General features: G+C 39.7%; 1 protein-coding gene across 7 annotated transcripts in view; it reads right to left on the reverse strand.

Annotated features, from left to right (window-relative positions):
• The window catches only part of Dora (zinc finger SWIM domain-containing dorado), a 302,025-nt gene that overhangs the window by 108,788 nt on the left and 176,579 nt on the right, over positions 1-16,658 (reverse strand). For 6 of the 7 annotated variants that reach the window (XM_071666088.1, XM_071666070.1, XM_071666078.1 and 3 more), the window contains exon 20: positions 9,715-9,900. The exons of the other annotated variant lie outside the window; for it this stretch is intronic. In XM_071666088.1, coding sequence (XP_071522189.1) covers positions 9,715-9,900 — 186 coding nt within the window. The remainder of the gene's footprint in view (positions 1-9,714; positions 9,901-16,658) is intronic. 7 annotated transcript variants of the gene reach the window in all.

Genomic DNA, 16,658 nt, shown 5'->3' on the forward strand with positions numbered 1-16,658 from the left:
GAAACATCTGGGGTAGACCATGGAAAGGTCTGAGGGTCCTGGATGTGGATACGGAGCTGAAGTTTTGGCACATTACAAATGATAGCAAGAGATTGAGTGTGAACAAATGTGGCCTTTTCTGCCTTCTCCAGATCCATAAATGCCACATACAAATTCATCTGTTTTTCTAAGTATTTCTCACGTACATTCTTCAAAGCAAACACTTGATCCACACATCCTCTACCACTTCTGAAACCACACTGCTCTTCCTCAGTCTGATGCTCTGTACAAGCCTTTACCCTCTCATTCAATACCCTCCCATATAATTTCCCAGGAATACTTAACAAACTTATGCCCCTGTAATTTGAACACTCACCTTTTTCTCCATTGCCTTTGTACAATGGCACTATGCATGCATTCTGCCAATCCTCAGGCACTTCAAAATGATCTACTGAATTGAATATCCTTACCAACCAATCAACAACACAGTCACCACCCTTTTTGATAAATTCCACTGCAATACCATCCAAACCCGCTGCCCTGCCCGCTTTCATCTTTTGCAAAGCTTTCACAACCTCTTCTCTGTTCACCAACCATTCTACCTGACCCTCTCAATTTCCACACCACCTCGATCAAAACACCCTATATCTGCCACTCTATCATCAAACACATTCATCAAACCTTCAAAATATTGACTCCATCTTCTCACTTCATCACTACTAGTTATTATCTCTCCATTTGCCCTCTTCACTGATGTTCCCATTTGTTCTCTTGTCTTACGCACTTTATTTACCTCCTTCCAAAATATCTTTATATTCTCCATAAAATTCAATGATACTCTCTCACCCCAACTCTCATTTGCCCTCTTTTTCACCTCTTGCACCTATCTCTTAACTTCCTGCTGCTTTCTTTTATACATCCCCAAGTCATTTGCACTATTTCCCTGCAATTGTCCAAACGCCTCTCTCTTCTCTTTCACTAACAATCTTACTTCATCCCACCATTCTCTACCCTTTCTAATCTGCCCATCTCCCACCTTTCATGCCACACTCTTCTCTTAAACCTCCCAGTGCTGTTTCCCATAATAACTTCCATTCCTCACCCACTCTTGCTTTACTGAATCTCACCTTTTGCCATTCTTACCCAATCTTTCCTAGAATTTCTTCGTACACATTTCTTTTCCAAGTTCAATGTTTTCACAACCCTCTTCTCACTCAATTCATTCCCACTCTCACTAAAATCCCTAGAAATCTATATCCTTGCCTTCACTGAGTAACTGTAACAAAGATGGTGTTAGATAACATTAGGTCAAACTTGGATCGACATAAATATGGTACAGTAAATCCTAGATTTAAACGACTAATAGGGGGAAGGAGTGTCTGTTAATGCTGAAAGTCTTTGAAATCAAATGTAACCTAGGGGCTATTTTCTTATACAATATACAGTAATACAATATACAGTTCACACACTTTCTTTTAACTCCTCTATCACTTGATGCCATTTGGAACTGTAAGGATTACACAATCATTTAATAAACAAAGTCACAATTCTCTGTATACAACCTGACTGCATCATAGCTTGATGCAGACTGAGACTGAAGCAAAGCAAGTATACCCCATGCTACCAACAACAAGTGCAATATGAAATGCCTATGGTGTGGCATTTTGAGATTTTTTATTTCCTTTTATTTTCTAAATTATTATCAATTAATGTATTATAATTTTCCCTGGGGATAGGGGAGAAAGAATACTTCCCACGTATTCCCTGCGTGTCGTAGAAGGCGACTAAAAGGGGAGGGAGCGGGGGGCTGGAAATCCTCCCCTCTCGTTTTTTTTTTTTAATTTTCCAAAAGAGGGAACAGAGAATTGCGCCAGGTGAGGGTATTCCCTCAAAGGCCCAGTCCTCTGTTCTTAACGCTACCTCGCTAATGCGGGAAATGGCGAATAGTTTGAAAGAAAAAGAAAGAAGTATTATAATTTGCTCAATCCGTTAAATAAGAAATCCGCTGTATCATGGTCTGTTAACTCAAGGGTTTACTGTAATCTGAAAGGTAGTTCTACATCTCACTGCTTAATTACATTCCTAGGCTTTCTTTTAAAAGGCATAGATCAGACAGTAGGCTTTCTTTTAAAAGGCATAGATCAGACAGTAGGCTTTCTTTCAAAAGGCATAGATCAGACAAAAAATTGCACAACTTGTCTTGACTGATTCTAAAAAAGCATTTGATTACAATCGCAATGTTGTAATTCAGGAACTTTATTTTTTTGGTTTGCCAGTCCTCATTACTCACCTTTACTGAGTTTATATCTGAGCATAAGCATAGAGTGAGATAACAAGATTCCATGTCTAAGTGGGACAACATAACATAGTTGTAAACAGTTTGGTGCACACATTAACTCAGCTCTCAGATGGAATGATCAAGTTGAATATATGATCACGAATGCAAACAGCTGCATGTTTATTTTGTACCAAGCAAGGCGGTTTCAGTAAGGAAACAATGTTCAAATTATATAGTTGGTTTACATGTACACCCTTAGAATATGCAGTCACAGTATGGCACCCTGGCTTTACTCAGACACAACATTCACACCTCAAACGCATACAGAAACAATGTTTCAAAGTTATCTTAGGTAGTCAGTACACAAATTATGAAACTGCTTCAGCAAGCATGAACTCCATCATGATACAAAAGGAGAGATGAACTAACAATACAATTTGGAAAAAACTCTAAAATCTAACAAATATTGTATACCTTACATGGCAGAGACACTAGAAGAAGACAAGTATTGCAATCTATAAGATGAAGATCCACATTATCAAACTTCAAACATACCATATATAGTTAGAAAACTTAATGCTAGGTAAGATTTTTATTCTTTTAATATTTGCCTTTGCTGTTTTTAACTTTTAAATTTCTTTTTCTTTTACACTGTTATTAATAATATTCATGAGTACTTTTAATCATTTGTACTGGAAATCATTTGTGTTAGAAGTGGGAATATTGTAAACCAAGGCATTATGTTATGCAATATACCAAATTGTGCGTAACCTTCTTGGTACATACACGGTGGATTATTTTTCATTACTGATTCATGGTTATACATCCCACAAGCTGCCCCATCTCAATACATTCACACCCAAGACTCTATCTTCTGCAAGCCTATTAATCAGTAAGTAATCCAATAATGCCTGTCGACCATCTTTCCTACTCACCCATGTATACTTATGTATGTCCGACTTTTTAAACCATGTATTCCCAATCACCAAGCCATTTTCAGCTCACAACTTCACAAGCTGTTTAACATTTGCATTCACCTCAACTAAATACCCCATGTCCTCCAACCATACCTTGAAATGTCACATTAAATACTCAACTATTTAAACTCCTGCCATGAGACTGTGATATCCTCTCACTCGCAAGCCGAGATCCTCTACTTCGGGGATTTCAAAGTTTACCACAGGGAATAGTTGAATTCCTCCCATATGGATGGTGGAGGGACTGAAGCCCACATGCTCTCCATTCTAAATTATTCAGAGCAAATCATCTCCCATCCTACCCATATTCCTGGCTGCTGTGACCACTCTCTTAATATTCTGGACTTGTTTTTCACCTCAAGTCCACCCTGCAGTAAATACACAATCTTGCCCTAGTTGGTTCATCTGATTACACTCTCATAAATGTATCTATTCAAACGGTGCCTCCCCTTCCAACAACCCCATCTAAGAGTAAATACTGGCATCTCAATAAAGCTGACTGGCATAACTTACATAACTTCTTTTCTGACTTTCCTTGGGTAAATTACTCTCTTATGTGGTGATGCTTCTTTCTGCAGAAATTGAAGCACTTAACCCCTCTTCCTCTAAGATGACCTCTTCATCCAATCCATGGTTCAGCTGTTCCCGTTCTGAGGTCATTCAGGCAAGAGATCAGACAAATCGAGCTAGGAAAAACTCCTTGCTCTGGCTCCCATTCAGCTTTTATCACAGCCCATAAAGCGCAAAGCATTCCTTTATTCAAAGGAAGTGTGATAACCTATCCTTATCATCCATAGATAGGTCTTTCTGGTCTTCAGCAAAGGGCATCTCTAACAATTTCTGTTGCTCTTTTCTTCACTTTTCCATTCTGAAGGTACTATAGCTGTCTCTCCAGTACACAAAGCAACTCTCTTTGGTTCCTGTTTCTCCTCTAAGTCCACCTTGGATGACTCTAACATTCCTTCACCCCCTGATTCTCCTCTCACTAATCCTATAATTCTTCCTATGATCTCTTTTTGGACTGTCAGAAAAGTGCTTCTCTCTCTGAACACAAGCATGGCTTATGGTCCTGATGGTATCCATCCCTGTGTACTAAAAGAATGTACTTCTGAACTTGCAACTGCATATGCTCATCTGTTCTGTTTCTGTTTAAAAACCAAAACCTTTCCTTCTCCTTAGAAGCATGCACTGATACATCCCATCCCTAAGAAGTGTGACTGTTCTGACCCCTCTAAATATTGTCTTATTGCTTTGACATCTACCATTTCCAGTCTTTGAATCACTCCTCAACTCCTATATCCTCAAAAACCTCAAAAATCACAGTCTTCTCTCTGATTACCAGTATGGCTTCCATAAGAGATATACTGTTGATATTCTTTCCTATCTTAATAATGTTTGGTCATCATCCCTGAAAGATTTTGGGGAGTCAGGTGTAGTTGCCCTTGACATATCTAAGGCTTCTGATAGAGTGAAGCATCAGGATCTCATCTCTAAGCTCCCCTCTTCTGGATTCCCTCCCTCACTTTGCTCCTTCATATTCAACTTCCTCTCCAGCCAATCCAGATCTGTGGCTGTTGATTGATCAACAGCCCCCCCCCCCCAACACACACACACACACACACACACACACAACAACAACAACAACAACACTGGTGTCCCACAAGGTTCTGTCCTGTCCCCTACACTTTTTCTCCTTTCTTTTAACAATTTCCTTTCCTCCACAAATAATCCAATGCACTCATACACTTGACAACAACACTGCATTCATCCACATTCTTCAATTCTGCTCCCTCTTCTCTCATCCAATCTGCATCTTGTCCTGACATAGCTTCCTCAATAAACTCAGACCTGGATAGAATATCTCAGTGGGGTAAAAAAAAATCCTGTAAAGTTTAATGCCTCCAAGACCCAATTTCTACACATCTCTTTATCGAAAACTTCTCACAACTCTCATTTCTCCTTTAACAGTTCCATAATTCCACCGCTTGACTCATATTGGTATTACTACAACATCCACTCTTTCTTGGAAACCCAACATTACAGGAATAGCTAAGTCTGGCTCTAACTGGGTGTCCTGCTAAGATGTCGAAACTTCTCTTCTTAACAGTTGCTCCATTTATACATGGGATTCGTCTTTGTATAGAATACTGCTCTCCTTACTTGACAGAGGTGAGTCGAAAGTGGTCCAACTTATAAAAAGTCCCAGGCTAACTTCCAAACTTGACCCCCTTGCCCTACACTGCAATGTTGGTTCACTTTCCCTCTTCTGTACGTATTACTTTGGTTTTTGCTCCCGAGAACTGGCTGCTTGTGTGCCCACAACACTAGCTAGACCATGCAATACTTGGCAACCTGCTGCATCACATGATTATTCTGTGGCCATTGGCAAGTCAAAGGTGGGCCATTTTGATACCTGCTTCTTTCCCTGCATGTCAAAGCTTTGGAACTCTACCTTCTCCTCTCTTTCCCAATAACTATGACCTGACACATTTCAAAAGACAGGTCTTTCACTTCCTCCAAAATTTGTAAATACTTTCCCTAGTCATTTCTTTTTCCATTTCATAATTCTCTTTATATTTCATTAAAGGCCCAACCTTGATGTGGACTACTGTCTGTGACTTGATCCTTCAACATAAAAAAAACTACTTCCCAATTTCTATCATCAAAACTGCTGACATACTCACTCAGCTCCTCCCAAAACATTTGCCTCACATCAACCTACATCTCATGGCTAAATGCATAAGCAATAATAATCACCCATCTCTTACAACCCACTTTTCTCTTTATCCACATCAGTCTAAAGCTCACTTCCTTAAACTCCTTCACATCTCACAGCTCTTGCTTGATCAGTACTGCTACCCCATCCTTAGCTCTAGCCCTCACCAACCCCTGATTTATCCAGAAGGCATTCTTCACCTTTACTCTTGAGCTTTGTTTTACCCACAGCCAGAACATCCAGGTTCCTTTCCTCAAACATACTAGCTATCTCTCATTTCTTCTCATCTTGGTTACATCCACACTCATTTAGATGACCCAATTTGAACCTTCAAGGTATAAGTATATATGCACATCTTACCTTCCTGCCCCAGAAGTCTCTGCTATCCTTAAAAGGCACTTGAAGCATTCAGGAAGATAGCTTCATCCACTAGTTGGGACCACAGGTCTAAAAGGATTGTGATGTTTTGTGTAGCTACATGCAGAAAGTGCACAACTCAGTAGTATATGCTCAGTGTCATCTTTATGGTAGCTGCATCATAAGCATGAAGGGTCTTGGGATATTTTGAAATGGTGTTCGCAGTGTTATAATGATGGGTGATGTCCACAGAATAAGCAGGAGGGTGTGATTCATGTTTGTTGGGGAATGTGATCTTTGATGGCAGTATGAATAGCAAGTTGGAGTTTACAGCCAAGATGGGAGGTTGGATGTTTAGTGCTTGCTGGGTGATTTTTAGTGGCTGTGTTTTAACAACTGTATATAAGTTTGGCATGGGGGATCTGTGAGTGGAGGATACTGAAGTAGGGGAAAGCTTTTCATTTCTGCTTGAGAGCTGATGGTTATATATTGTACAGTAAGGATGAGAGGGGTCTAGTACCGTTGCATAAAATTTTGTGTCTAGATTGTTGAGGTTAGACTGGCTCAGGAGGATCTTTGTTTCAATGTGAAAGCACTGAATATAAGTGGTTAACAGGAAGCCAGTGACTGTTCTAAGTGCACTCTTTTGGGTGTTTTGCTGCTCTGTTATATTTACATTCAAGAAGATGGAAGACCAGACAGGTGAGGCATAGTTTAAAGTGGAATGGACAAATCACTTGTAAAGGATATCAAGGGATTCTTTTTTTTGTCCAAATCTGGTGCCAGTTAGAGTTCTTAAAACTTTTAGTTTGTGTGTTGTTGTTGTGCTAATATTACTGGTATCGGGAGTGTATGTCATGTATGTGCCATATGTGATGCCTGGGATGGTTGATACTTTGCTCAGTGGGAGAGAATCTCCATTCAAGGGGACTGGATGGAGTGAGCAGGAATAAAGTTTGTCTGGGGTTTTAATTAAAAGGGTGATTGAAGACTTCTGTGGAGACGTTGACATTCTGTTGTGCATGTGTGACTGTTACAATTATGTAATGTAGAGTAGATTTTTCATGCCTTTCTGTTTTGAGGTGTGGTTAGTTTGTGGCTGATTTTTGAGAAATGTTTCATGAGTACATTAGTGTGTTCTTCAGTATTCCAAGAGTGGGAGATGGACTAGTGCAATAAGAGTGGAATTTCTTGAATATGCAAGAGAGTTGGTTGCTCTGGGTCTTGTGATTTACAGTGTTTGGGAAGGAAAGCCAGTTTCCACTTTGTTTATTAATCATTATGTTTGTAATGGTATTATCTAGAATGTCGATCTCTTCTCTGATTTCTACTGATGGTGAATGGTTCTGTCTGTGCTGGTTTCTTTGCTTAATGTGGTGTGTAAGTTGTGGGAATTAAATTTGGGTTATATTTCTTTCTATGCCATCTTGGTATGTTTTTTTTGCTGGCTTGGTCAGAGATGCTGATGAAGTGTCAGTTTGCATGATCTAGGAATGACAAACCATCTATACTGAAGTCTGGGAACCCATGTATTGTGTAAAGACTGGCCAGTCTGCTTACCGGTAGTTTGTGTAATTCTATTTTGGTGGTTGTGTGATTGGGTGGGCCATTTGAAGTGTTATCAGGATGGGCAAAAGGTCAGAGGATAGCTCATGCAGCATGATCCTGCTGGTTCTCAAGTGCAGTGCTGGTAAGCAGATTGTGATGTCCAGCAAGACTGATTGAATTAGTGGTGGGTTGGAAGTCTGGTTGGTTGGTAGCATAGGTTGAGGATATCGAAAGGATGCAGTTGGTTTATGAGTAGTTATGGGTGTGTGTGTTTGTGACCATTAACTCAAAACAGTGGAAGAAGGTTGACATATTGGACATGAAATGTCAGAGGACTAAGTGCTGTGAGAAAGGCTGATCCTGTAAGGAATGACCTGTAAAAGTGAGAGCTATGGTAGTAAGTGAAGTCTGACTGAGAGTGCTGACCACAGCATGCTGAAATGGTATGGAAATAAGAGGGGGATGAGTGAAGAAAGAATAACAAAGAGGATCTAGGTGATTGAAATAAAGGGAAAAAAAGGAAAGGGGAATCAAGAAGGAGTTTGCAGGATGGGAAGAAGGATGCTTTGGGATGGATGTTGGGGTTTGAACGTTTAAAAGGGTTACACACATGTATAGGATCAAAGCGGTAACGAGAGGGATGGGAATGTACTGTCAATGGGTAGAACCAGGACATACCAAGTGGTCAAGAAAATCATGGGATAGCATGATGGATTGAGGTCTGGATTTAGCACTTCATACATGATGGCTATGGAAAGGTTGTGCACATGTGAGGCTGTCGATCTTTTAGTTCCCGATGCTTTCTTAGAAAGGCAGATGAAACTATTTATACATATGAAAAGTACTTCCAGTATACCGCAACCTAAAGAAAAGAAAATTGAGTGATCTGAAGTAGGATGGAAACAAGCCATTAAAAACAGAACTTTGGCTTCTGAAACAGAACTTTGGTAGAAGCTGCCTGGTCTTAACACAGTCTAAAGGAATTCTGAGCTGGCAGTTAGATCAATCCCTGGGAGTAAGTGAATTAGTGATGTCATCACTATGGTGGTCTCTGAATGGATGAAGGCAGGTCTAAAATGTACAAGCTACTGCTACCACAGTTAGGTGGGTAATGATGGGTATGAAGAGCTAGCAACTATCTCAACTGATTTAACAGGATTATAAGGTTCTAACTAACTAAATATCCAAGGTATATTTTGTTGCTCATGTGACAGACCAGCAGAGGAGAGAACATGCTCTGCCCTCCCTGACCTTGAACTGATATTCAAAAAATTAAAAATTCAACTCAATTAGATTCATTACATAAGACACTTGCTTCTTGCAAACTTAGGCTCCTTCCTCACCTCTAACTCTTCACCTCCCTTTCTTTGGAATTTTTCCAACATCTTTATCAAGCTCATTAACAATGACAATCATTCCTTGTACATTTACATTCCTTCCTCACTTTATTACTCTCTCATTTCATTTTTCCTCAACCAAATTTACCCATACATTCAAGACACTTTTCAAGAGCCAGCTGGAGCAAATGGGAACACATGAAAGATACCGACAAGCTGTGATCCCTTGCAGATGACATTTAACCCATGGCAGCAAAGCATCCATGACAGGTATTTGCGAAATTACTCTCTGGTAAGTCAGTATGACTATTAAGAACTTTGAGCCAATCATTTTGTTTAGAGAAGTAAGAAAAAAGTTATAACACTATAATACTAGTAGGTGGTCATCGATATTCAAAGGATACTAAGGATTTTAGTGACTGATGATGCTAAGCCACTTCTACAGGTCTAATCATAAATTTGGTACTGATTTTTTGGGCTGAAGGAAACTGACACATAAAGTGTAATATGTTAGGTAAATACCTGCATGGGCAACTGAGGATTGATGCAAGACACACTTGTGGTTAAACCCTGGATGTAGTTGTAACCAAGGGGGTATGGAATGCCCGGTAAGCCATAAGGGACTGAGGGTGCTGTTGCTGCTACTGGGTATCCTGCCACACCCACCACTGTACCTGCACCACCATTGCCATTCACTCCTACAGAAACCTGCATGTAAAAAACATATGAGTGATAACATTAATACAAAAAGTGGCATGAAAGTCACACATATCTCCAGAAACCTTTTGTATTAGTCACAAAACTTTCTAAATCTATAAACCACATTAAGGGATGATCCAAGCAAAAACAAACATTTCAAACAAGCTTATAGTGGGCTAAATTTAGTGCATGCATATATTTATGTGTATGTACATGTGTATATACATATACCTGTTTGTGTGTGATTACCTGCCTAACATAATTCTGCTATACCACGGGGAATCTCTACACACATGGGTATTCCTTTTAACTTCAACTATTACACAGATTGAATTTCTTATCACTATGCAGTCACTCCATCTTCATTTGGCTTCCTCCATGCATACACCACCTTATTATTACGGCAACAAGTCTTCATATCTTTCCTATCTTCTTTCCACCTCGGTATAATGTTCTGTCCTCTAAGTATATAACTGTTCAATTAAAAAAGAATGTCAAGCTGATTCAGTAACCTCAAAATTGTAATAATGTCCAATCTCCCTTTTCTCTTCCAATGTAGGTCTCCCTTACTTCGAATAAATTCTTTGCTGCCCTTTGCAAAACCTTTTCCAGCAGACCATTACATCTTCTCAAGTGGGATGATCAGTCTGTTGTCTCAACCATTAATTTACTCTCATATATCCCTTTAAGTGCAAAGGATTTCAATCTACAGTTTGGCAGTAGTACACTGCCAAAAGCTGAATTCTGTGCACATTGTAAGCTCTGGTGGCTGACCACAGATGGCAACATAAACAAAGGATGAGTCACTGGAAACACATGGGTGGCTGGGTGTCTGTTCTTAGGACTTGCTGAGCCCATGGTACCCAACTGCACCTGCAGCAATCACCACCATGCCCACAGTGAACCCTCACCACCCTTACTTGGGATTGGCCATTCCAGTACATAATGTACATTAATTTTCCTACACTAACTAGACTTACCTCTCAATTCAAGAAAAAATTAGTCTGATAACATTTCTGAATCTAATCATATAAATAAAAAAGTAATGAAATGAATGTTTACATAACTTGCATGTGAGAGACAAATTATTCATAAACTAGGTACTAAGTTTTACTTTGTAAGATTTTTTTCCACATTTTTTCACACTGGAGAAGAGGCTGAAAAAATCACTTAAGCACCAAAAGGATAAAGCAGTAAATATTTTCTCAACACTTGGCAGTGAGCAGCAAATAACTTACCTCTACAATTCCTCAGGTGAATGGTTGGGTACTATGTCAATTCTAAGTCCCTTTCATCTATGGATTCCCTTAACTTCTTCCCTAATAAATGATATTCATAATGTGGTCTCATTGGACTATGAATGAATTTCCACAACTTTCTATCATATCAATCCTCATACCAAAAATACATAAGATAAAGATAAATGAATGCCCAGTGAGGAAGTTGGCACAATCATTAAATGCAATACCAGATGATCTACAAAATTTAAACAGACTGACAACAAAAACATTCAACAGAAGATTGGACTCATGGTTGAAGACAATACCAGATGAACCTAGAACAGTTAAGTATGCCAAAGGAGTAGCTGCTAAAAAAGAATAGCATTATACATCAAGCAAGAAAAGTAAGGGGATTAGGTGAGGCAGTCGAGAGGAAAGGCATTCGTCAATATACAAGTCAAAAGGTGAGTGCTCTAGCCTAGCCACCATGGCAAACTTTCAGCGTAAGTATTCAGGCAGGTAAGTACTTATGCTCACCTGTAACCAATTTAGGTCTCTCTTTAGGATCCTGCAAACAAAGAACCCCAGTATTCCCTCAACTCTTTATCATTCACACATTCAAGTATAATGCTAATCCTTCTGGCAAGTCACGTACTTAAAACAGGAATAAAAGCATTACCTAAACCTCAGCCTAGTTGAACATAACAAGTTACTCCAATCCAACTTGAAAAATACTAGCTGCCCAGGGTAGTACTACCATCTTGACTAAGGACCAAAAAGTGGTGCCTAGAACCATCTTGTACTCCCCATGCCAGGATTACTGGTCTTCCTGTCTCATCAAAACGGGATGACCAGGATAGTCTTGCCATCTTCTTAAAAGCACCATATACCTACTCAAACCTTGCTTATCATTATTGCTTTTTCACACAAGAATTCTTACCAATTCCTGTCCACTCAAACATTTTCACGTATCATGATCAAAGAGTCCATCAAATATATGGCACCTAGTCCCCGGCATCATGGGGTGCTAAGAATCTCCAGGTTTCTGCCTGACTCTACTGCCCATGAGAAGGAAGGCTCTGGCAGTAGTAATACTGGCCCCTCCAACAACCTTTCCCTCTATATTAGACCTTCTTTTTCTATTCAAACATTCGTGGTCTCTCCATCAACTTTTCCTCAGTTGAACAACATTTGTCATGTACTTCTCCTAATATCTTACTTCTCTCTGAGACACAGTTGTCTAATAATGCTCTCACTTGTCCCTTTTTCATTACTATTTTTATTATTATACTTAACCGCCGTCTCCCGCGTTAGCGAGGTAGCGCAAGGATATGGACGAGGAATGGCCTAACCCACCCGCATACACATGTATATACACAAACACCTACACACACATATACACAAATGCCCACACACGCACATATACATACATATACATTTCACCGTATACATACATATATACACATGTACATATTCATACTTGCTGCCTTCGTCCATTCCCATTGCCACCCCACCATGATGAAATAGCATCCACCCCCAAGCAAGGCAGCACCAGAAACAAACAAAAAAAAAGCCACATTCATTTACACTCAGTCTCTAGATGTCATGTCTAATGCATCAAAACCACAGCTCCCTTTCCACATCCAGGCCAAACAGACCTTTCCATGGTTTACACCAGATGCTTCACATGCCCTGGTTCAATCCATTGACAGCACGTCGACCCCGGTATACCACATCGTTCCAATTCACTCTATTCCTTGCACGCCTTTCACCCTCCTGCATGTTCAGGCCCCGATCGCTCAAAATCTTTTTCACACCATCCTTCCACCTCCAATTTGGTCTCCTGCTTCTCTTTGTTCCCTCCATCTCTGACATATATACCCTCTTTGTCAATCTTTCCTCACTCATGTATCCAAACCATTTCAATACATCCTCTTCTGCTCTCTCAACCACACTCTTTATATTACCACACATCTCTCTTACCCTTTCATTACTTACTCAATCAAACCACCTGAAACAACATACTATCTTCAAATACTTCATTTCCAACACATCCACCCTCCTCCACACAACCCTATCTATGGCCCATGTCTCGCAACCATATAACCTTGTTGGAACCACTATTCCTTCAAACATACCCATTTTTGCTCTCCGAGATAACAATCTCGCCTTCCACAAATTCTTCAATGCTCCCAGAACCTTTGCCCCCTCCCCAACCCTATGACTCACTTCATTCCATGGTGTCATCCACTGTCAAGTCCACTCCCAGGCATCTAAAACACTTCACTTCCTCCAGTTTTTCTCTACTGAACCTAATAACCTTGCTCTTATTCACATTCACTCTCAATTTTCTTCTTTCACACACTTTACCAAGCTCAGTTACCAACTTCTGCAGTTTCTCACCTGAGTCAGCCACCAGTGCTGTATCATCAGCAAACAACAACAGGCTCACTTCCCATGCCCTCTCATCCACAACTGACTGCATACTTGCCCCTCTCTTCAAAACTTTTGCATTCACCTCCATAACCACCCCATCCATAAACAAATTAAACAACCATGGAGACATCATGCACCCCTGCCACAAATCGACATTCACTGGGAACCAATCACTTTCCTCTCTTCCTACTCGTACACAAGCCTTACATCCTACGTAAAAACTTTTCACCGCTTCTAGCAACTTACATCCCACACCATATACTCTTAAAACCTTCCACAAAGCATCTCTATCCACCCTATCATAGACCTTTTCCAGATCCGTAAATGCTATGTACAAAGCCAACTTTTTTTCTAGGTATTTCTCACATACATTTTTCAAAGCAAACACCTGATCCACACATTCTCTACTTCTGAAACCACACTGCTCTTCCCCAATCTGATGTTCTGTACATGCCTTTACCCTCTCAATCAATACTCTTTTTCATATCAACCTATAACCCCCAATCATGACTCTGGTTCAAAGATGGTGCTTGTGCATCAACAAACCTACTGCATGCCTCAAGGACCTTGAGTCCCCAAACATCCATAGTCTCTCCGGTAACCTCTCCTAAGTTGAACACAGTCTGTCTGGTACCTCTCCTACCATCTTACTTTTCTCTGGGACAAAGTTGTCTAATGATGTTCTCATTTATCCCTTTTTCATATCTAATTATAACCTCCACTCATGATTCCAGTTAAAAGGTGGTGTTTGTGCTTATTCCAACATCAACACACGTTGCATGGCTCAAGACCTTGAGTCCCCAAATTTTGATGTTATGTGGCTCAAGGTCTATCTCTCAACTACCACACATTTCCTCTGTTTTGCCTAGTGCTTTCCTAATTCTCCAAATTTCATATCTTTCTTTGACTATCTACACTCCTGCCATGAGACTGATATCCTCCCACCCACAAGCTGAGACCCTCTAACTTGGGGATTTCAATGTTCACCATAGGGAATGGTTGAATTCCTCCCATACAATGGTGCAGGGATTGAAGCACTCACGTTCTCCATTCTCAATGATCTAGAGCAAATTATCTCCCATCCCACCCATATTCCTGACCACTGTGACCACTCTCCCAATATTCTGGATTTACTTTTTACTTCTAGTCCATCGTAAATACATAATCTTGAGAGAGAGAGAAAGAAAGAAAGAGAGAGAGAGAGAGAGAGAGAGAGAGAGAGAGAGAGAGAGAGAGAGAGAGAGAGAGAGAGAGAGAGAGAGAGAGAGAGAGAATCATCGTTTCACAGGTGGAGTCCCCTTGTATGGCCCTATAGGACACCAGAGACTACTTGAATCCAGTGCGCAAAAGTACCTCTGACAAGGGTACTCCGTTCCCATCCACATGGGCAATTACATCATGTGATTCATCAAAGGAGTCCATTTGCTTGCCTTATAATCCAATAATCTCTTTTTAAACCAAAATTCTAAGGGATAATGTCAAACATCCTCTGCCAGTCCAAAAATGCATACACAATAAGCCCATCACTTTTCTCTTGGCTACTGCTCTTCTCACACAATTTCTCCCTTGCAGGTATCATTCATGGTCTCTGATAATCTTTTCCAATATTCTGCATACAATGCTTGCCAATTATACTGGCCTTCATAAGAATGTATTTTCCTTCTTTCCTTTCTCAAAAAAATTCCTGACATTACTTCTTTCCACATCTTCAGCAAACATATCCTTCTTTTACCGAGTCTCCAAACATCACCTTAAGTGGCCTGTTAAGCATTTCTACAAACTCCTTGAGTATATATGGAAAGATTTCATTAAAGCCAAGTGTGTTTTAAGGAACTAGCTAACTCAAATACCAATACATATCTTCCCTGACAATCTCAGTGCTTTCCATGATCTTCCCATCTCATCTCATCAGTTTTGGGTTAAATTATGTCTTCCACTGTAAATATGATTCCTCCTTTGCCGTGATAATCTTTCCTTCTCATTTCTTTTATGTGATCATTTACTCTTTAACAATTCTCCTAAAAAATTCATGAAGCCATTTTAGCAATCACCTACTTTGCCTAAAATGTTTCCCTGGTCCACTTCCTTCCTTACTTAACTGTATTTACTGCTTGCTCTTTTATATAATTCAAATGCTTCTTAGCTGTAATGCCATTTATATCTCCTCAAAAGTAGGCCTTATTTCTTCTGATTGCTGAGTTTTCCTCTGTGACCACTCCTCTCCAATTACTTTCATTTTCAGTCCTCGAATGAAGTAAACAGAGGCTCTAGTGTTTTATTTGTCCACACATATTCAGTCTTGGCTAAAGAGATAGTATTATAAGCAGTGGTTGCCTGTTTGCACTTCTCCAGAAGCCTTTCACTGAACTTCACTTGATGACATGTCATATAAGATACAAACAATGGCTAGCCAAAACATCAAAGCATGACGACCAAGTTTTCCCACATCACAGATGGCTGTAACATTTAGACTCTTCAAACTCTTTCATTATGAATTGGTCATTATCTAATTGATTTTCCTTATAATATCACTTTTTAAATGTTTTACATAGACATAATTTGGGATTAGTAATGGTAATATGAACATTTTCACTGGTTTGTTAGAAATTAGCTGCATCAAATTTTTCAGGAAAGTCTCAGGTTTATACATAGTAGTTCATTTTATTTCCATTAACTAATGGTCGTGGTCCAAATAAACTGAGGTGATAATGTAACTTACATGCTGAGGATTTGATTTTTCCTGCAAAATTTTCATTGTTGCTCTTCATCTGTTACTGCTGGAAAATCTTAGTAATCAAATTTTACAACTTTGAAGAACAGCAATAGATAGAAGGGAACTAGTAATTTCTTATCCACTTCTAAACATGATAATTTTGGGCAACTTTTTGAAGCCTCAAGAAGGCCTGGCCTAGGAGAGGACTAGCCTGGTTACGGAAACTAAATATATGATCAAACCATAACTCTGATCATGCTACAATCTGAGCAGTCATTCCTGCAAAGTGGTTGGAAATTGACCAATGTCCAGCGGTTATTTTGTACACTGCATTAGTACTTGCATGCACGATGAGAACATACACTATATACTGAACAGCACACCCCTATGAACTTCCC

The sequence above is a fragment of the Panulirus ornatus genome, chromosome 1 (genome assembly GCF_036320965.1).
Source record: "Panulirus ornatus isolate Po-2019 chromosome 1, ASM3632096v1, whole genome shotgun sequence".
Lineage (NCBI taxonomy): Eukaryota > Metazoa > Arthropoda > Malacostraca > Decapoda > Palinuridae > Panulirus > Panulirus ornatus.